Source organism: Triturus cristatus, chromosome 2_1 (genome assembly GCF_964204655.1).
Source record: "Triturus cristatus chromosome 2_1, aTriCri1.1, whole genome shotgun sequence".
Taxonomy (NCBI): Eukaryota; Metazoa; Chordata; class Amphibia; order Caudata; family Salamandridae; genus Triturus; species Triturus cristatus.
The window spans coordinates 460,556,710-460,578,534 of record NC_140581.1 but is presented as its reverse complement, the minus strand read 5'-3'; the positions used below and the strand labels follow the sequence as shown (position 1 = coordinate 460,578,534).

Below are 21,825 nucleotides of genomic sequence, written 5' to 3'. Positions count from 1 at the left end.
GATGAACATGGCACCCATACCCCATGTCAGCATCCGGTGCGGTGGCACCGATCGCACCACCCTAGAGCTGGCCGGCATTCAGACCCTAACATATACACATACACCAAGTACCTGGTAACATAGCATTCTCAGCCCTCAAATGCGCACACCCACTGCAGATTTATTACCTGAGCCCATATATGTACACACACATGGCATCATTTTGTACCCTCAACCCTTAAAAAATAGTCTACACCTAGCCTGCTGTCATTCCTTATTCCTCCAAGCAACTGCCATACCAGGCTTTTTGCACTTCCACCTGTACATGCAAACATGAGCTTCTATACCACAAACCTTAAAACAAAACCTGAGTGCTGTTCTTCCGGCCCAACCTTAAAAACACAGTCAGTTATCCACTTAGTGTTCCTGGGTCCCAACACTCTCTAAAAGGCTATAGCTGCTTGTCTGCCATTTCCCACACTTCTCAACTATTTGACTCTCTGCTGCTCACACCACTATACACAAATGTGGCATCTTGTGGCACCCGCGCATCCAAAAAGGAGGCCTGGCATCCTGTTTGCCACATCTGAACACACACTTTAGTCCTGGCTCCCTCTCGCTCACCACCACTAAACACACACCACACATTGACCTCCCTCCAAATATTAAACCCTCATCCAGAATCCCAAAAAACCATTCTCTAGCATCCTCTCACTCTCCCAGCAAATACACTCTTGCACCTTAATAACCAGAACACCTCCTTCGACTCTCAAACACATATCTCATCTGTGAATTTCTGCCTCCTGCAGCTTTACAAATACACATACCTTTCCTTGCAGCAAGTTAATATCCCACCCCCAAACACACTCCCAAATACCTGGATTTCTGCCTCTTCAATCACATGCCATACTTGGCATTTTCTCTCCCTCTGTCCCTTCTTATGAAGCAACTCAAAGGAGAGGCATGCAGGAGGAAGGGATGTAAAGGAGTTTGTGTCTCTCAAGGTAGGTGATAAAGCATATATTGGGATAGTGTCAGATGGTCACAGGAGTATGGGTACTTCCAGAGGCCTAACAAGTGAGACATAGGTGCAAGCAATGAAAATGGGCCTTAATAGTAAAATACAGCCATAATTTGGGTGTAATGGGCCCCTAAAGACCATGGGCAGTGGCAGGGTCTGCTGATGCCTCGCCACCTACTCTCCCCCACGGGGGGCACTTAGGCTAAGAATTTTAACTTTTAGATCTTCTTGTGTGTTAGCATTCTAAATACTTTCATTCACACTTACTTGGGTATTTTTAAAGCTTTTTCCGTGCCTCCTGCTTCGGTCCGCCGCGGCTCCATTGCCGATTGTGTGGAGGGCAGAGGGCACGCTTACATCGTTTCTGGCGCAGGACTTCCAGGCAGGCAGCACTCTAGTAGTTTTTTTTTCTGTTTGCCTATTTAAATCTATGCCGGTGCAGACGTGCAGCGGACGCGCTCAGCAGGCACGCCACTGGCACACAGAAGGCGCACCTAAGGCAAGCCCGTCTGCGCCTGTCCCCGTCCGTCCGTGGCCTGGGGCCAGAAACCCTGGTCTTTCCCAACCAGCCCCTAAAGTTTATACTTCACTGGCCCTCCACAATTTAAGGCCCAAACTCAATGCCTTATGCCAGACTTTTTCTCCAGAGGCACATCAATTATTTTGCACAGGTTGTCAGTTCAAATGGATGACCTTTCCTTCTAAGGCGATGCCAATCTCTCCTAACCAGGAGGCAGCTTTCCAGCCTAGGGCTCAGGATCCAGCTTTCTCTCCCCCACTTAAAATGCTCAGGTGTTTAAATCTAAATTGTCGCTCCCTCCCAAAAAATCTGACTAATTTATTTAATTTCCTTTGTGATATGGACTCTGATATAATCTTCTTAACCGAAACGTTGCTTCATGATGGCTCCTCATCCGATATAATTTCTGCTGTCCCTGTTAACTTTGTTCTTATGTGGATAAATAGTCCACACCGAATAGGTGGAGGCATTGCCATTCTTTATAAAAAGGAGTACAAATGTTATATTAAAGACCTACAAATCCCTAATTGCGAGGCTCTTAATTTTTCTCTTCTTGTCTCGCCTAAATTCACCCTTTCAGGGGCCCTCATCGCGCCCCACACCGTCGCCTCCACGGACTACATGCTCATCGGAGACCTCAACTTCCACCTTGACAACCTCAGCGACCCCAACTCTGCCACCCTCCTGGACAACCTTGCCAACCTCGGACTGAAACAACTCATCGCCACCCCCACCCACAAGGCAGGACACACCCTCGACCTCATCTTTGCAGGAGATAACAACATCCACTTCAGCCACACCACGCAATCCCCCTGGATGGACCACTACTGCGTACACTTCCACGCCAACAAACCCACCGCCCCAAAACCTGCACCCCACCCTCTGTGAAGGAACTGGAGCAAGGTTACCGGGGAGCACCTTAACTCCACCCTCAACAGCGATGCCCCCCACTTCGACCAATGCCATAGAACTTCACGGATGGATCACCAACTGCGCAGACAAGCTCGCCTCCCTCCGCAGCCCTGACAGACAGTGCCCCAGGAAGGCCACCTGGTTCACCGCCGACCTCCATGAATCCAGATGCACCTGCAGATGTCTCGAGAAGAACTGGAGAAACAGCAAAACATTGTAAGATCGCACCACTTACAAGAACGCCATGACAGAATACCACCAACTCATCAGATCTACCAAAAGGGCCTTCATCCAAAACAAAATCCGCGCCAAAGCCAGCAACTCCAAGGAACTCTTCAGCATCATTCATAAATTCATCAAGCCCCCCAGCGAAGCCACGGACATCACACCCTCACAGGACCTCTGCAACAAACCCGGCACCTACTTCCACTAAACAGACTCCGGACACCGAACCCACTCTTCCCCCAGCAACAACAACCAGCCTCCCATCCACTTCTGGACCCCAGTCACCACCGAAGACACCGCATCGACTATGAAAGGTGTCCACTCAGGCGCCCCAACAGACCCCTGCCCTCCGCACATCTTCCACAGAGCCACCGCCTCCATTGCACCTGAACTACGACACTCCATCATTGCCACCTTCAAAGCTGGCACCTTCCCCGATGACTAGAAATGCGTAGAAGTCAAGCCCCTCCTGAAGAAACCCTCAGCAGATCCAATGGACCTGAAGAACTACCGACCCATCGCTCTCCTCCCTTTAGTGGGCAAAGTCACTGAGAAGATCGTCAACATCCAACTAACGAAATTCGTTGAAGAAAACTCCATCCTCGAGTCCTCCCAATCAGATTTCTGCAGCAACCACAGCACCGAAACCGCCCTTCTCGCCACCAAAGATGACATCCGCACCCTCCTCGACCAAGGCCACACCACGGCCCGGATCCTACTTGACCTCTCTGCAGCCTTCGACACCCGCACTCTCACCACCAGACTCCACGACGCCGGCATTCAGGGAACCGCTCTCAACTGGATCTGCTCCTTCCTCACCGGCAGAACCCAAAGAGTCAGACTTCCACTCTTCCTCTCCAAACACACAGACATCAACTGCTGAGTACCCCAGGGATCGTCACTCAGCCCCACACTCTTCAACATCCACATGGCCCCCCTCGCCGCCATCATCAGACAGCCTGGACTCAGCATAGTATCCTACGCCGATGACACCCAGCTCCTCCTCTTTCTCACTAAGGACCCCCTCACCACCAGACTCAGCTTCCAGGAAGGAATGAAGGACTTCACATCCTGGATGAGCAGCAGCTGCCTGAAGCTTAGCTCGGAGAAGACAGAAGTCCTCATCCTTGAACCCAGCCCCTCTGCATGGGACAACACCTGGTGGCCCACCGCCCTCGGCAACCTGCCCACCCCCACAGACTACGCCCGGAGCCTCAGCATCATACTTGACTCCTCCCTCACCATGACCCAACAGATCAACGCCGTCGCCTCCACCTGTTTTTAACACCCTATGCTTCCTTTGCAAGACATTCAAATAGATACCCCGTATAAAAAAAAAACATCACCCACGCACTCATTGCCAAGAGATTGGACTTCAAAAATACCCTCTACGCCGAGATCAACATATCTCTACACTGCAAGCTCCAGACCATACTGAACACCGCAGCCAGACTCATCCTCGGCATACCCCTACACGAACACATCAGCCAACACCTGCGGGACCTCCACTGGCTCCCCGTCGAGAAGATGGTAACCTTCAAGATACTCATTCATGCCTACAGATGCCTCCACAACACCTGACTCCAATATCTCAACAAAAGAATCTCCCTCCATGTTCCCAAGAGAAGCCTTTGTTCCGCCGACCTCGACCTCGCCAAAACCTCACGCATCCGCAGAGCCAGTACAGGTGTAAGAGCCTTCTCCTACCTCATGGCAAAGACCTGGAACAAGCTCCCAATCAACATCAGATATGCTCCCACTCTGCACATCTTCAGGAAGACCCTCAAGACCTGGCTCTTCGACTGACCGGAGCTGCATACCCTCCCCCTCCCCCCCCCTAGTGCCTTGAAACCCTTACGGGTGAGTAGCACACTTCACAATTCCCTGATTGATTGATTATATTCAGATGCATGCCATGTACATCACTGAGTGGGTGTCTTTTACACTACAGTCAGGCAACTTGCTACATATGAAACACTCTTCATCAATTTAACTAGCAAGAAAAAGGCTTATTATGCATTTAGGTAAGATAAACAGTGAATCTACTTACCCCCACATAAGGTAATACTGCCTGAGAAGAATGGGGGCTGCAAGACACTGAAACAGAAAATTGTTAGTGCTCAAACGAACAATAGGACCAAAATTCAGGAACAATCAATACCAGCACGAGTGGGCGAAATGCCCCGACGTGTAGAAAAGGCAGGACGCATGGATTCAGCCTCACCGGGAAGTATATGCTTCTCTCATCCCCCCCAAGCAGCCTGCAGCTCTCCATCTCTGCTGTACCATTGGATCCATGCATTTGGGTCCTTATATATATTTTGCCATGCAGCATATTATCCTGAGTGCTACATTTTCTGCTACTTTAGGTGCCACTGGTGAACGGCCACACACACCAAAGGATGGGCTTTCATACTATTTAATGAAAATATGATAAAGTCTCTTTAAAATTTAAAAACATGTATTTTTTGCTTATTGGAAAGTTGAGATATTTTCTGAGTTTCATTTTAGTATGGTAATGCTCATACTTGTTTCAGGCAGCCTCTGTGCACACCCGTACTCAAAGAGGTTTTTTTAAATGTTTTTGATGTGGAAAGCTGGTGCTAGGCGTGGAGTGCACTCCCCCATACCTAATACATGTTTTTAATATAGAGGGAAGTGAAACTGGCTGATGACACTCTAAGGTGCGGTGCATCTGTGTGCAAAGTTATTCCAGGATGTTAGACTTGTACTACAGAGGTTGCCTTCTGATCAGATCCATACCGTAATGGGTGAACGGGTTACTGAGTAGGACAGTGAGCATGTCACTGGCCATAGTTGTGTTCACATTCCTAATAGTTGAGCTGCCAAAACAAAAGTAATATTTACAAGATCCTGGAATGTTTGGCTGGAGCAGAAGATGTGCAATCATGTCCCCTGTGCTTACTGGAGGAAATGAACTCCAGTGCGCTCCTGGGAAACGTGTGGGAGAATATTATTGAGCCACTAGAATTATGCCGATTGTCTCTGTGCCAGCGAGGGCTGTGGCGATCAGAAGTTCGTCAGTCCAGTCTACCACTGGATGCAGCGGGTGACCTCCTGTGCAGGTGTATTTTAGTATAAAGACCACTTTTTCTATTCAGCTGTAAAACAGTCCAGGAGAATACTTGCGTTAAATTGTTATGTGTTTACCCTTATTTAAAGCATGACATACCTGAGTAAATTATTTTTCTGAATGTATAGATACATATATGTACATGTATATATTTATGTATGTATGCTTATTTATAGGAGATAAAGGCTGTAGAATCGGTTGTTGCTACCAATACCGCAAAAACAATTAAACATATTAGTGGCATGTTTTTTTGAGCCAGTTATTGTCACACCGCATCTGACAGGCAGCGCATTTGGCCGCCCCTAATGAAACTCTAAGGGAAATGCTGTCATTTTTCCTATAAAGGGAAAGTAACCTCATTTCGACACCGGCCCCTTTAACAACCCGTTCCTTGGGCAAAAAGAGAGAAGGAAAAGGCGCCTGCCATCCCTCACTCAGCAGCCTCCCACTCCCCGCTCGACACTCCATGAGTTTACCTCTAGAGGTCATTAGGCAAGATTTATGACTGGACAATAAAAGCATGTGACTACAAGCTGTACCCCATTTGGGCACCTACCTAGGAGAAAAAGCAACAACATCTCCCAGTCATTTCCATAATTCATCATACATTTTGTAAGGGTGCTATAGACACACAAAACGACCCATGAATCAAACACATATATAAACAAGCATTTGCAATGCAATAGGTCTCGCAGTTACGCAAGTTTAAGCTATTGGCATAGTAAATGACAATGCCTTTTATTTAGGTTTTCAAAACGAAAACAAAAATATACGGCATTGTTATTTGCAATAGCTCAAGCTGGCGTAACTGTGAGACCTATTGCATTGCAAATGCTGTTTTTTTAATAGGTGTTGTTGCATATTTATATAGCGCGAACTCGACCAGAAGATATTTGAGTGCTTTACATGAGCACCATATTTACATTACACATTCAGGCGCGGGGAGATTAAGTGATTTGCCCAGAATCAGGATGTGGACGCGACCTGGAGGCTCGAACCCTGGTTTCTAGCACCAAACCGACAGACCACATCGTCTCCCTATGAGATGCTTAATTTGCCATGTTACACTCCTGTGGTTCCAGACCCTTTTATTCCACTCTGATTGCAGTTCTCGATGTATCTTACTAGGTCTCCCACCATACTTCTTTAGGACAGCTAATCAATGCGGTTTCTCCCTCCAGATGTATTGTAACAGGAGTGCATGGTATACTGTTGTTAATCACTTTGCCTTTTTATATGAAAAGAGTTACGCTCACAGTAAAAAAAAAAAAGGCATAGAACAATGCACGTCTCCAAAGACGCCACATCTTCAGTAAGCTCCCTGAAATAACCTTTTTAGATAGTTTTTGGAGCACAAGCGGTTACCAGTGTCATCTTTCATACTGCTAAGCAACTGCCATTTTCCAATAGAAACCTCTAGTGCGAATCGGGAATCGCTCCAAAAGCAATAGGGAAGCGGGTAGTTTACTGCAGTTTGTTGCAGAAACCACCACTGCTGTTGCAGTGAATCAGCATGAACGAAAGGGACTGTATACAGGCACGCACACAGAAAAAGCAAACGCTCATGTGAGTCGCATGCTGTATACAAGTTTATAAGTGATCAAGAAAGAGGTGGCGTTCCTGCACACAGTTAGTGCCACACGCTCATTACTGGGGCCAGTTTAGCTTGTTTCTTTGTACATTACAGTAAAGTACGCTATAAATCGCTGCCCAGGAGCTATGTTTGGAGGGCTGCTAGGATTGTTACTGTGAATGACATGTGCTGCTAGGGCAGGGAGGGGGAGAACATGGAGGCTGCAGCATTGGCAGAGAGACTCTGTCAGAGAGTAGAGGAGAGTATAGAGGCAAGGAGGGGGCAGACAAATGGCAGAGGAAAGGATAAAGATGGGGTGCACAGAAGAGAGAGAGAGAGAGAGAGAGAGAGAATGAGAGAGAGAGAATGAGAGAGAGAGAGAGAGAGAGAGAGAGAGAGAGAGAGAGAGAGAATGGAAAATTGAGAAAATGAGAAGGGGCGGAGAGGTACAGATAGGAAAGGATAGGGCAGGTAAAGGAGAAATCATGGGGGTAGAGTGAGTGAAGACAGCAAGAGATTAACAATAGACCTAGGTACAGAAAGAGAGTGGGGTAGGATGAACCTGTGGGGGAGGTGCACGGAAAGATACATGGGAACCTGAATGCTCTGAATACCAACAAAAAGCAAAGGGTGGGGAGGGTGACTGACGGTGCGAATGGAGTTAGGAAGAGGAAAGGGCGAGAGAAAAACGCTACGCTTAGGTGATGAGCTTGAAGGAAAAGAAAGGCTAGGGAAGGATTGTTGAAAAGAAGTATGATGACATTCAAGGGAATCATACCATGCGTTCAGGGGGGTGAATGAATGGGGCCCAGTATGCCTGCAGTGTGTCTCTTGTGGACTCGCCTGTAATGTCTTTCCCGCTGCCTGCGCCCAATTACACATTGAACCAACCGACAGTACAGCATCTTCCAACACAAGCTGCCCATATTGCAATGCAGCCTTTTTTCCACAAAGAAATATCAGAAGCAGTAACTTGTACAAACAAGCTACATGAGGGAGGATGGGTGGGGGGGACAAAGAACGGACAACGGGAGGAGGATGTTAAACAGAACAGACCACTGAAGGAGGGCGGATGGTGGTAAAGAGAACGGAAAGTGGGAGGAGGGTGGTAAACAGAATGGACAGCGGGAGGAGGGCGTAGGGTTGGCCAAAAAGAATGGATAAAGTGAGGAGAGTGGAGGGTTGGTAAAACAGAACAGACAGTGGGCAGAGGGTGAATGGTTGGCAAAAGGGTAAGAGAGAGAACCTGCAGACTCACACACTTAATAAGTGTGCATCACAAAAGTATAACTGGGGGGGGGGGGGGTGGGGGAGTGGCAGGCACTCACCAGACAGATGCAACGAGCGGTCAAGGATAAATGAAAGCTCCAGGTCTGTTCCAGCTGGAATCGAGTGGGATGCTGGCAACAAGGGCTGGAGGGCTAATAAATTAATAAATTAAACTGGAGTTGGTGCGCCTGCGAATTGGGGAAAGTAGCACATACCATATGAACCGTGCCAGATAATTAACTAGTTACGTGTTCTCCGAGGCGGTGTGTGGTGTGTGTGTGTGGGGGGAGGGGGGGGGGAGGGGGGAGGGAGGGGGGGGGGGCTGAAGTGAGGAGCAATGTCCCCAAGTGTAGTGTTTTCGCATCATGAGAAGAAAGCATTTGTTGAACCACTCGTATTACCAGTGTCACTGATGGCTTGTTAGGTGCAGGGAGGGGGGCATTAAGAGGGGCAGCCGCTGAGAAGCTGCCAGAAATCGGAACTCCTAAAAGGGCCGATAAGTGAAACGTACGAAAGACTACTATACAAGATCTATGGAAATTACTGTGCATGCACAATTATACGGCAAACTGTTCACGTATAAATGTGTATGTCTGTGTACTCGTATGTTATAACGTTTAATACGTCACTTATTACAGTTGGGGTTATCTAGTTGCATAAATAATTTTTTTTAGATATTTATTTATAACGGGCGCGCCAAAGATTTGCTCTAGCTTGGCGGTAAAACAGTCAGAAATTCAACGAATGGAAGGCCAATAGAAAAGCTACTTTTTGACACGCGCGAGCACACTTTTTTTAACACACACAAACTTGTTTTATTTTTAACACACACGAACGTGTTTTTTGTATAACACACACTTAACCTGTCGCTGCACAGCTCACATGAACAGTAAAACCTAATGTTAGATACGATTCGGATGAGTACTATAGATATATTCATTAGTGGTAAAATAATATAACACAATGGGTAGAGTTTAATTAAATATCGCGGGAATAAAAGCACAGCACTTCAAACATTTACGCAATATAGATGGATGAAAACACAATTTACAATGAGTAATATTAGACGCACACTGGTGCATATATAGTCATAATTTAGCTAAAATAACATTTAAAGCATCCCTTTCTCTAACCTTCTAACAAAAAGTATACCAAATAGAATGTGTACAGCCGTGCATGTCAGAGTAGGTACTGTCCGAACAAGGTGTTTTTGAGGTCGTGTGTGTGTGTGGCTGCGTGTGATTGTGTTTGTGTGTGTGTATGGTTGTATTTTTGTGTGAGGTTGTGTCTATGTGGTTGTGCGTGGGTGTGTGGTCGGGTTGTGTGTTCACAAGTGTGTGCAGTTGCTCAGTTGTTTGACTCCTGTTTTTTGCTTCGTCCATGACCTCAGCTCTCCTTTCACAGCCCCTGTACATGGATCCTTGTTTTATGTACAAATACCGCCAGGAAGATGCAGAGACGTGTGCGAGGTATGTGTGTGCACAGCGCAGAGGGAGTGACGATAGGACTCCAGCAGGGGGGTGGGGTGTTGATAAGATGACCTTGCAACAGATAATTTATCTGTTCGACATGATAGAGTCAGAAAAGGGCAGCGCAGCCCTTTTGAATCTGTGGTTACACAAGATCCCTGTTCCCAAACAAAAAATAATAATAACCTCACAAGGTATCTGCTAAGATCTGCAATGATCACAGGTAGGAAAATGGCTCGCATTTTTTCATCTCGCGTTTTGAAACATTAGCATTTCGAAATGGTTCATTAACTGATATTCATATATCTAATCTTTAACAAAGACCCTGCTCTCCCACTCTAACGCTAGCTTCAAATAGCAGAGTGTCAATGTCCATTTGCATATTCTCTGGATGCTCAGCTGTAAATTACCTGTCCTGCTTTCCTTACAGGGCGAGTATGTATTTGACTTTTTTAATGTACTGCGGCCGCGAGTTGTGTGCGTGCTCGCGTGAAAGTGATCCACAGCAGAAGTGAAAGTGATCGCGCTCCAGATGGTGCCTCAGGACTCCCTGAAGAGGGCACGCAACTACAACAGAGAAAGTATGTTCACCCCGAGGAACGAGCCCTAAAAATGAAACATTCCACCACGGATGGTAAAATTAGACAAATTGTCAACACCCAATGGGATCTTTTAAACATCAACAGAGATGAGAATAGGCTCACTAGACCATTAATTGCCTTCAGGAGAAATAACAACTAACGGAACCTGTTAGTGAGAGCCAAAAGAGCAGAAAAGAGTAACTTTTGCCAAAAGCCAATCACAGGTGGTGATCCCATAAAAGGTAATCACAAATGCGGCACAGGCTAGATTTCCACCAATGTGATCGTGTCTGACACCATCAGGATTAACAACAAAAAATAATCATACCTCAGGAAGGCAGACAGGGTTGCTATCCATAAACGAGGGTAAAGAGAATGTCTCCGTGAGCCTTGTACTGCCTCGGGCATGTTTACTGCGTGAACCCATGGGAATGCAAAGCCATTAATCAAGCAGGATGGCTCTGTCTCCCTTCACGCCCAGGGAGGAGGGAGATGCGAGCAGAGCATCAAAGGGCTGGGTGAGAAGGGAGGGGGGAATGCAAGGGTCAAAGTAGCAAAGTGAAAGTAATGGAGCAGAGCATCAAAGGGCTGGGTGAGTAGGGAGGGGGGAATGCAATGAGCAGAGGAGCAGCTGTGCACGTGCATGTGATCTCGTGCACTCAAGGTTTAGGCCAGCCAAAAGACTGGGTAGCACTTTGAAAATCCCACATATAAAATGTCTCTTCGAGCCTTTGGCTCACGAGACCTAAAAATGAACTCTTATATTTTGTAAAAATTCTTTTGTGGCCACTATTCTTTTGGCCAGGACAACCCTATACACAATTATTGACACCCCAGATCGGTGAGTGAGCCTTAAAGGGAGCCAGTAGGCATGCATTGCAGCTGTTACGGCTACTGGTACAATGGCGTGGATCTGAGAGTGGGACGGGAAACCTCCAACCAATTTGGTGTCACTGATAGGGCAAGAAATTACCTGCCTAGCAATGCCACTTCTGCAGCTGCGGTGAAATCCAGGTACACTCTTCTCCAGCTCCACCTGACCCCCTGCCCTGTAGTGCTGCTGCTGTGGCCACCTCTCCCACCGGTGACTCTGAGAGCGGTGTGTACGACCCACCTGGTGAGCTCCATCGGTAGTTCGTCCCACTCCAGAAGCAGTTATAACAGCAGTATGACCCACATCAGCAGCAGAAGGGATGTCCACCTCCATCCCAGAAGAGGAGCCTAGCTTCTTCTGGGACGGAGGAGGATACGGGGGCTGGCGGCAAGCACGTCAGAGTCCAGCCTCAGCAGCGACAATAAGGCACCACGCAAACACATAAACGACTCGGCTCTCATAACAAGCTACACCTTAGTGCTGAAAAGGGGTACCGAAAATAACAAACCAAACATCTTTTAACACGAGCAGGAAATAAAAGAAGTTGTCCCCTTAGAAACATATCAACACCTACAGCGTAAGGAAACTGTAGTTGGCCGGTGCTCCGGAGCAAAAAACAGAAGTGATGTACTGGGAGCACCAAACAATGAGAAGCCAGCAAAGAAAAGCGACGCACGAGTGAACCAATGGCAAGTGACAGGCGGGATTACACTCCGAATACTGATTACAGCAGGTCTTGCAGGCAGCACATGCGCACTGCCTAGGCTCAACCCAAAAAATAATGGCCTCTGGTGCATCACAATGCCTGGACTGTACAGCATATTCCGCATGTCAAGATGTAAAGCAAATCCAAAGGAGATAATGGACGGAGTGTTGAACAATGCAAGCACTCACCCCCAGTCAACTGATCTGGGTTTAATCCATCATCATTCTTTAGCTCACTCCGCCACCCCAGTTCAGACATGGCCATATGCAAATCAGTCTGACCCTGTGCCTCATGGGAACAGTCCAGCCCAAACTGCCAAGCCATGTCTTCCCTGTACGGGAATCAAGCATCCTGGGACCGGTTTCTGGCTATTCAGCCGTCATCAGCCAGGCTAGCTTGAATCCAGTGGCAAAGTGAGCAAGGGACCCACGTCTGGGTATACCCTGCCAACTTAGGGCAAACAAAGCAAAACCAAAGGGGATGATGGACGGAGTGTTGAACAATGCAAACACTCACCCCCAGTCAACTGATCTGGGTTCAATCCATCATCATTCTTTAGCTCACTCCGCCACCCCAGTTCAGACATGGCCATATGAAAATCAGTCTGACCCTGTGCCTAATGGGAACAGTCCAGCCCTCACTCACCAACCTAGTTGGTGACATGCTTCATCATAGGGGTCCCACCCGAATAGCCGAGTGCTATCCGGCTATTCGGGTGGGACCCCTATGATGAAGCATGTCACCAACTTGGTTGGTGAGTGAGGGGTCTTCTTAAAAAGGGAGAATTCTCTCCTTTTTTGTGCACCTCTCCCTATGTCATGGAGACATTGTTGGGTCTTCAGGGTATACTCCTTCAACTGTTTGAAATGTTTTACCATAAGGAGACCAGGAGTATTTCCTTCAAATCCCTTTCTCTCTCCTTTGTTGTTTGAGAGTGTGTAATAGTCATATAGTGAGAGCACAGGAGCCAGGGTCCTCCTCGTAAAAAAATGTTAAAAACAATTAATTTTAAAAGGGATGTTAATGTCAGAGGGCCGTATTCACAAAAATAAGCTTACACTTTTGTGTAAGTTTATGTTTTCTTTGGAATTCACAACTACAAGTTAATAGTAAATTTTGACTGAGGAAACTCCACAGTCATGCAGAGAACTCCACAGATAAAAGGATACATCAGAGAATTCCGCACATGAAAAGACAGGCCTGTCTAATCTTTTTATATGCGGAGTTCTCCGCTCCGAATGTGGAGTTTCCACAGTCGTAAACTTACTATTAACTCATAATTTGTGAATACCTAACAAAACATAAATGTACAAATGTACAAAAAAGTGTAAGTTTACCTTTGTGAATCAGGCCCAATTTGTTTGTACACAATTTATTTTAGGTAGTGTACATCTACAAAATGTCCTGGACTGATACCACTGCTGAGTAACAACCCCTGAAGTAAATATCTAAAGCCAGCTTGTAGGAAGGTGGATATCTGACTATGGTTACCCCCAATTTTTTGCCTAGTGTCTAGCTGGTTTTTCGACTTAGTTGGCCTGAGATCCTGCCATTCAGGGTCTCAGCCTGTCTGCTCTCTCTTTAAAATGGACTCCATGTACCCTAGGTGCATAACCCATTGGAATTGCATCACCCTGTGAGCCCCTGTACCAGTGTACACTAGGTACCCAGGGCATTGGTGTATCTAAGGCCTACCAGGGGCTGAAGCATGTATTGTGCCACCCCTGGCCTGGCCTAACAATTTGACACAACTGGCTAATCACTCAGCTGGGGTAAGTTGGTGTAACCACCTCTTACTTAGGTGTAGTATACCTATACCTAACCTTAAATGGGACACATGTTAACCCATAAGTCACTCCTATGGCAGGCCTTAACAATCCTGAAGGCAGAGTGCTTGGCTCCATGTGAGATGGTGCTCTGGCATGAGCTGAGCCTGTCTGCAGTGGTCGGAACAACTTCCTTCTACCGTTTCCAGATATCGCCATACCATATACTCGAGTCGAGTAAGGTGTCATACAAATTGGAATACTAACCCCTCGCCAATTCTGGCGACGGGGTTAGCATTCCACCCTTCTAGAGGGACACGACATGTACAGTACCTGAAACCCGGGTAAAATCAGACATAGCCTCAGCTCCACAAAATGGATGCTGCCACCACAGACACAATTCTGCCCTCCTGCTGCTGGGAGTCCTTCCAGCTTGGGAGACGTGGACAAAGGGTTTCCTGCCAGGGGAGGTGCGTGCACCACCCCAGACAGGATTTCGTGTATTGGTCAGGTAGGGCTTGAATGGAATCAGACATGCCTGAGGCTCACAAGGAGCCTCGGTGCATATGCCAGTTCAAACCGGTCCTGGGGAACACCAGCCCCGGACCTGGGGTGAGCTGGACAAAGGATTGGGGGTGTAACCACCCCCCTTCCTGGTCCCACCCTTAGGGAGGGACCTAGCAGGTAGTCCGGCCCCTAGAATCCGCTTAAAGGTAGGAGCTGTGTCCTAAGACTTCAGACATCCTGGAATCAACTTACTACAAAGAAGAAGACGGGAACTTCGATGCTCTGCCGCACAGAGGACAGAAGGAAATCTCCCCTATGGTCAGGGAGTGACCATCTTGCTAACGCAAGCACCAACCAGCTACTCAACGTCTGCTTTGCCGCCGCCTCCTGCTGGAGCCCAAGCCCAGAGCCCAACAAGACCTGGACCTCCATACCTCTCACCGCCCGATCCACAGTCCCTGAGAAGAAGGAACCCGTGGAGGCACCGAGACACGTGGAGCCAGCCATCTTGAAAGACCCACGACAAGCTGCAAGCGCGACAACAGAGGCTCCCTCCAAGTTGTGCTTTGGGTCCTGAGAAGCCCAACATCCGAGCAGCATCTGCACCAAAGGTGAGCCCTCCAGCATCTCCACGATCTGCGTGGGGCCCCTCTGCACTTTGCATCTCGACGCGCCTGCCCGGTCCCTGGCCCGTTGGCTAGTGGCCATTTTGGCGACGAACCTTGAAAACTACGACGCTGGTCTGGTTGCTCCAGACTGGCCCCTGCTGCCCTCCAAAGGAGCAGCCCCTCTGACCTTGCTGGTCAGAACAATCAGCTTTCTTCACTTTCCACGACTCCTGCCTTTGCCAAGGCTTGTTTGCTTCCTTCGAGTCGCCGACAGCGAGGGCCTGCGTTGGACAGCTCGTGAACCGACTCCTGGATGTCGTTGACCTTCAGGGACCACGTGGCTGCGGAGACAAGCTACACCTTATCACCTGTTTGCACCCGACATCGCCTGGTACCTACCTGGTGCCACGCCGGTCACTGGCTAGTGACTGTGAACACTGTCCCCTCTGCTTTCAGCTCTTCTACATCTCCGATCCACCCTTGGATCCACCGCATCACTTCTGGACCGACCGCCTGCAGCATCTTTGTCATCAGGCTCCATTGAACAGATAGACGAAATCCGACGCACTTCGAGACCTATGCACCTGCTTCCTGTGGGTGAGGTAAAGCTGGCACTCTGGTGCCCAAGTATAGAGAAACATCTCTAGTGTCTGTGTTTTAAGTTTTAAGTTCGTAGTCCATCCAGAAGACCCTTCTAGCAGTAACTTTTGAACTTTTACGCACCTATTGAAAACGTATGGGAGCCCGCGTGTAACTTTCCTCACTGCACACGCGACCCGTGGACCTCCTGGTCACTAACTAACGTTAGCTCCTTGTAGGCCCAGCGATTCTAGAGGCCCTAGGCCTTTTCCCTTTCCTGTTCGTGGTACTTATACCACTATTTTAGTATATGGTTTGAGTGGCCACCAGGGCCCATCCATATAAAGTGCAACTTCTGTATATTGTAATACTTTCTTGTTTAACAATTTGTGCTCCTGTGCTCATAAAGAGTCTAGGGGACACTTTGAGTAATAAATACATATATATTTTTAATATATATCTGTGTGGTGTCCTTTCATTGGTATAAAAGGGGGTTACATATGGTAAAACAGCCTACTTAACACGCTTTAACGAGTTTAGTCTCAAAGACTGCTTAGCCTACGCTACCACTAGGGCAGCTAGTCTGAAAAGGTTGACTTACAACCACACCTTAAGGGTTGCTTGGCATGGTACAAGGTGGTCACTTTAACTAGTGAACATCATATACCAGGCCAACTTCTCACACAGCTGAACCACAGTAGCCAATAGCTGAAATGGACTGTCGAAATCCGCCTTTCTGGATATGAACATATGTAATGTTGTGTGTATGTTGTGTGTTCTGTGTTGTGTGGTATGTGATGACATTAGCTCTCTGCAGATAGCTTAAGCTGTCTGCAAGCAAGACCTCAAAAGCAATTTCACAAACAAAACAAAAGAAAACACCGCTCAGTTCGATAAACATGTCTCAATGTTTCATCAATTAAATTAATTGATGCGATGGCAAATCTATATATTTTATGAGTAACAGTTACATTCAACCAAGGACTGACAACAGTGATGAAAGATATGACAGCCAGTGGTGGAGTTCATTCACAATCTCTGTTTTACACAAGCTTTGTGAGACAACTGAAGCTGTCTCTGCCAGACCTAAATAGAAAGCATACAAAGAAAATGAGCATGAGAGATGATGCGCTGCACATTATCGTAATATGAAATTAACAAACTGTTTTCTCCTTGTCAAGCTTGCAATGTGATCTCCCAGACGCCCAGCGGAAGATTCACAATGGTGATCCCTCATCAGCACAGAAACTGCAGTTTCTCCATAATATACCCTGTGGTGATCAAAATCTCTGACGTGACTCTTGGTCACTTGAGTGACCTGCAGCTAAAGGTTAGTTCACCATTTCGTTACTGATTTGCAACCATATTCGCTTAATTTATTAATGCATTACAGCAAATATGCAACCACCGTTCTTTATATAAATTAGCAGGTAATACAAAACAAATATTCCACCCAGGTTACTGCCTTGAACTGATATGCCTATCCAATCGGTCAGTGAGGTCCCATGGAAGGCTGTAAGGCTTAGAAGTGCACATATGGTATTCCAGCAGGATGAGGCTGGAATCACAAAGGGCGCAAAACATCTCATGGGTGCAAATCTACGCAGTGGCGTAGCAAGACCATTTGTCGCCTGTGGTGGTCCCTGCGTTTACTTCCCACAACGGCCACAGGTAAGAGCAGCGGGGTGTTCGCCACCCCCAAAACTTGTGGCGCTCGGGGAGGATCACCCCCGGCCCTCATCTTGCTACATCACTGAGTATATGGCTTTCTGTGCTTCTAACACTGTTTTCCTTGACTGCTTCAGGAAATGTTGGATTAATTTGGAGGGCGTAGTTGTAGTTAGATGGTGTACAAATATGTGTGTTTTGATTTTTTTTCCTCGCTGATAACATATTTTCAATATGTTAACAAAGATCTTTTGTCAAACTTTTATTGATGAAAAATGAATCTATATTATGTGGATTCTGTATATAAAATTGGTTAGCATCAAGTCTGCTCTGACAGACCCCATAAAGCCATTACTGCGGGAGCTCTACTTGCTATAGGTTAGCATCAGGTCTTTAACTCATGTGGAATTTCAGCGGCATAAGCTAATCAAGTACCCACACACAAGTACATTTGATCAAAGACAGGCCTGCCTCTACTGCTCAAGAAAATTATCCACTCCCTCTCTTGGAAAACATGAGTTGAATGTGCTCCAGCTATCGCTATAATTTAGCAAAAATACATATTGGTCTCTGGTAACCCTGCTTCTACTGTCTCAGACTTTTAGATCATGATCTACTCAGTCGCTTGAAAAGTGGAATTTCACTGAGCAAGAGCCAAATAAGATGTTCACACTAACATTTGTGGACACAGGTAGCCCTGCTGCTGCCAACACACCAATGTATCAATTTCGCACAGACCCGATTATAAGATTTGGCTCCGCTTTGCTGGCTAAGTAATTTTCTTACCAATATTCTCTGCCTCGCTGCTCCTTACCATTCCAGACTACGTCTGTCACACAAAGCTATACATCTCCCCTACCAACTCAATGCTGCCATCTCTGAAATATCTCAATCACACAACAATCACTGACACTATATTCACCGTTCTATATTTGGAGCCCAAAGAAGAAAAGAAAAGCTCTAGTAGTAGCCATGGCCCTCAACCAGACAAAAATATCAAGTGTTAAAAAGACAACAACAGAAAACAGAATGTGCAAATGAGAGCGATTTTCCTCCGTACCCCTCTCCATATCCTTTACCCTGTACGCTGTCTATCCTCTGAGCACGAGACCACCATACTCCCTCAACCTTCCCACTGAACATACTACCTCCACACTCTCCTGACTCTTTTCATATTATGTACACACTTTCCAACCTCCCTCTCCCTTTTAACCTCCTCTAACATGTACTAATTACCCCATCTCCTATTGGATTCTTCCAATCTACTCAACACTGCAGTCACATTCTAAAAGGCATACGCCTAACTACAAAAGCTCCATGCACCTTCCTATTGACCCCTATCCTAGAATAATTGTCCTCCTTTCGACACTTTCACTCACACTCCAAATATGCGATTTACCATGTTTCACACAAATAGCCCTTCTATCGTCCACCTCAACAGCATCTTAATCCTCTTATCTACCCCATCCTCCACTTTTAACTGTACAACCCTTTCCATCTCATGCCTGAATCCTCCTACATCCCATCTCCTCTTACCTTTGCACACTAATGGAATACTCTATACTGCCTCTTATGTCCTGGACCCTCCTTCTTCACCACACATCCCCACTTCCCCTTAAAATAGCTCCTAAGAATGTTTGGATCCAATCTGATCATTTCCTTATTTTTAAATTCTCTGTGTGATCCCACTGCTAAACTTACTCTCTCACCAATCTCACAAACTCCCTGCTTCCTCTCCTGCATTCTCCTAAATGCCAGTTCATGGAGCACAAATTGTCTCATCAAGGATCTCACATAAGATTCCAACCCTGAAACAGTAGTGGCTCCAGTGGCATAGCTAGATGTTGTGTTGCCCGCGGCGGTCACTGCATTTGCCGCCCGGCAGCCCGATGAATGGGGGGGGTGCTGGTGTTTCCCGTGACGGCAGCCATGCAACTACATTTAAGCGCGGGTGAGGCCACTGCCCCAAAACTCATTTCCTCCGATTCTAGGCTGGGTGGCTCCTCATCAAGGGCTTCTGCGGAGAGCATCATGTGCAGCACCACTTTCTGTCCTGTGCCTCTGCTGCTAAAGATTTAATTGAGCAGTGTTCATAAATACTCAAGTTTGTCACATTTTCATGAACACTGCCAGTGGACAGGCCAGCGCTCTCGGTCCCATCTTTAAGCTCATGATGACAGGAGAAGGAGGGGGGTGATGGGGTGGAGGCACAATACAGCTACAGTATGTTGTTTAAAAACACAGCTCTCAGTAAGCGGGTATTCTGGATTGCATATGTCTGAGGGGCGGAACTCAACTACAATCCCCTCACACAGGCACAATCCATTTTATATAGCAGTCAAACTGTACCTGTCTAAGGCAGCATGATATATCTGCCAAAATGTGGATATTAGGTCACATATTAGTGCATTATTTAGGCCAATGAAAAGTCACACAGAGCAGCAGGGGCAGGATCCCCAGCACTGTTCCAGCATCATATTGGGCTATGCTTCAAATCCTATCAAGAGGCGGGGCGAGGGAGTGTTGTGGGTCTTCCCTTTTCAAACCTGGCTTTGTAGCTCTGTCAGGCTCCTCGTTGGGAACCAAAGCTTCCTGGTTTTAATTCCCAGTGTCAGATTCCTGCTCTGCTGCTGCCATGGAGCCCTTAAGTTGCCAGCTAAGGAAGCAAGATTAAAACAAATTTGTTTCTCTGTGTATGTGTTTGTGAGTGTGTTTGTGAGCAATTGATAGTGATTGAGATTGAGTGAGACTGTGTGTGTGAGTGTGTGTGTGTGTGTGTGTGTGTGTGTGTGCGCCTGTGCGTGTGTGTGTGTGTGTGAGAGAGTCTGTTTAAGAGTGTCAATGAGAATGAAAGTGAGAATATGAGTGTCTGCATAAGTGAAAGTGAGTTCTAGGGAGTTGGAGAAGGAGTGTGAGTGTGTTATAAGGAGTGAGTGACTGGAGATTGTGAGAGGGTGTGGAAGTGAGTTAGGAGTGTAGTTATCAATGGTGCAGCAGGTACAGTCGCACCTAGGTTGTGAAAGGGTGTGTGAAAGGGTAAGTGTGTGTAAATGTGTTTGTCAGTGAGAGTGAGAACCGTTGAGTATGAGTATGTTTGTGTGTGAGTAACAGTTAGTGGGAATGAGTGTGACTAAGTTACAGTGACTAAGGGGTAGAGAGTGAATACAAGAGGTTGCTAGTATTATTGAGAGTAAGTAAGAGAATGTTTGCTGTGCGTGTTTTATGATTGTGAGTTTGCCACTGGCCAAGGCGCACTTAACCCCTTGCATGCCCGCCCCTTTCCCCGCCCAGTGCCACGCCTTCCATTAGCGGGCGGAGTTCAGCTCGTCATGGGCACAGCGCCACCGCAGCCCATGACGAGTCCAGCTCGTCATGGGCACTGAAGGGGTTAATATAATTCTGGGCTATTTGAGATAATTCATGGCATAAAGCCTATGACAAAATGCAGGACCAGACATACTAGAAGTAATTCTTGGCATGGGGCACCTAAGGAAAAATAGTGGACTCACATGTTGAAGGAAAGTCTTGGCATGGGGGCACCCATGGCAAAATGCTGGTGCTGGCACAGTTGAGGTAATTCTTGGCATGATGGAGGGCACACGAGGCAAAATACAAACTCTCAAATGCTGATTTGGGGAAGCAAATCATGGTAAAATGCTGGCGCTTAAACGCAGGAGGTAATTTTTGAGGTAATTTTTTACATATGGGCTACCGATGGTATATAGACAATATCAATTGCAAAATTCTGATACTGCAATATTGTATATAATTCTTGGCATAAGGGGTACCCATAACAATGCCACAAATGCTCGTAATGTTGCCTCAGACCGCCTATGCAACCTATTGTGTGACCTTCTCTTTCAGCTATTCTCCCTTTTTGGGTGTACCCTGGATGACTCCTGAGAAGAGGAGAGCGAGAGCTCTTACTTAAAACAGAGATCCTATTTTGTTGGTTTTGGGAAGAAATTGCATGCATGGCTCAGATAAACCTCATCTAAAAGTCTCAAGATCCAACTATATCACAAAGTGATAAAGATGGGCATAGGCGAACGTCGAAAAATCTTAGCATTAGTGCACATAAGACTCAAAAGTTGCCCCAACGATTAGAGCATTTCCTTAGATAGTGCCATGCTTTAAACCCCTGAATTGGTAGCAGTTTTGAATCTTGAAGAGTTACTCACCTTGCTGCCTTTGTACATCTGGATCTCCAAATTTACCGGGTTAAGCAAACAAGGCTTGCTTCAGGAGGCGGTAGAGGGTTTGAAATTCAGATTCTCTGGAGTAAGTGCACTCAGTAAACCCAACGTCCAGTCCGAGCTCTTTATCTAAACAGGCTTTACAGGTCTTTGATTTATTGATTCAAACTAAAGACAGTTAACATATAGGGAAACATAGAAAACATAAGATCCCAGCAAATGTTGGCACCATTATAATGTTTAAATGGTGGTGAGGCACTACACTATAATAGCATGAG

At 46.7% G+C, this 21,825-nt stretch overlaps 1 protein-coding gene across 1 annotated transcript in view; it reads left to right on the top strand.

Annotated features, from left to right (window-relative positions):
* The window catches only part of CRHBP (corticotropin releasing hormone binding protein), a 136,539-nt gene that overhangs the window by 64,391 nt on the left and 50,323 nt on the right, over positions 1–21,825 (top strand). The window contains exon 5 of the mRNA XM_085640742.1: positions 16,865–17,013. Coding sequence (XP_085496868.1) covers positions 16,865–17,013 — 149 coding nt within the window. The remainder of the gene's footprint in view (positions 1–16,864; positions 17,014–21,825) is intronic.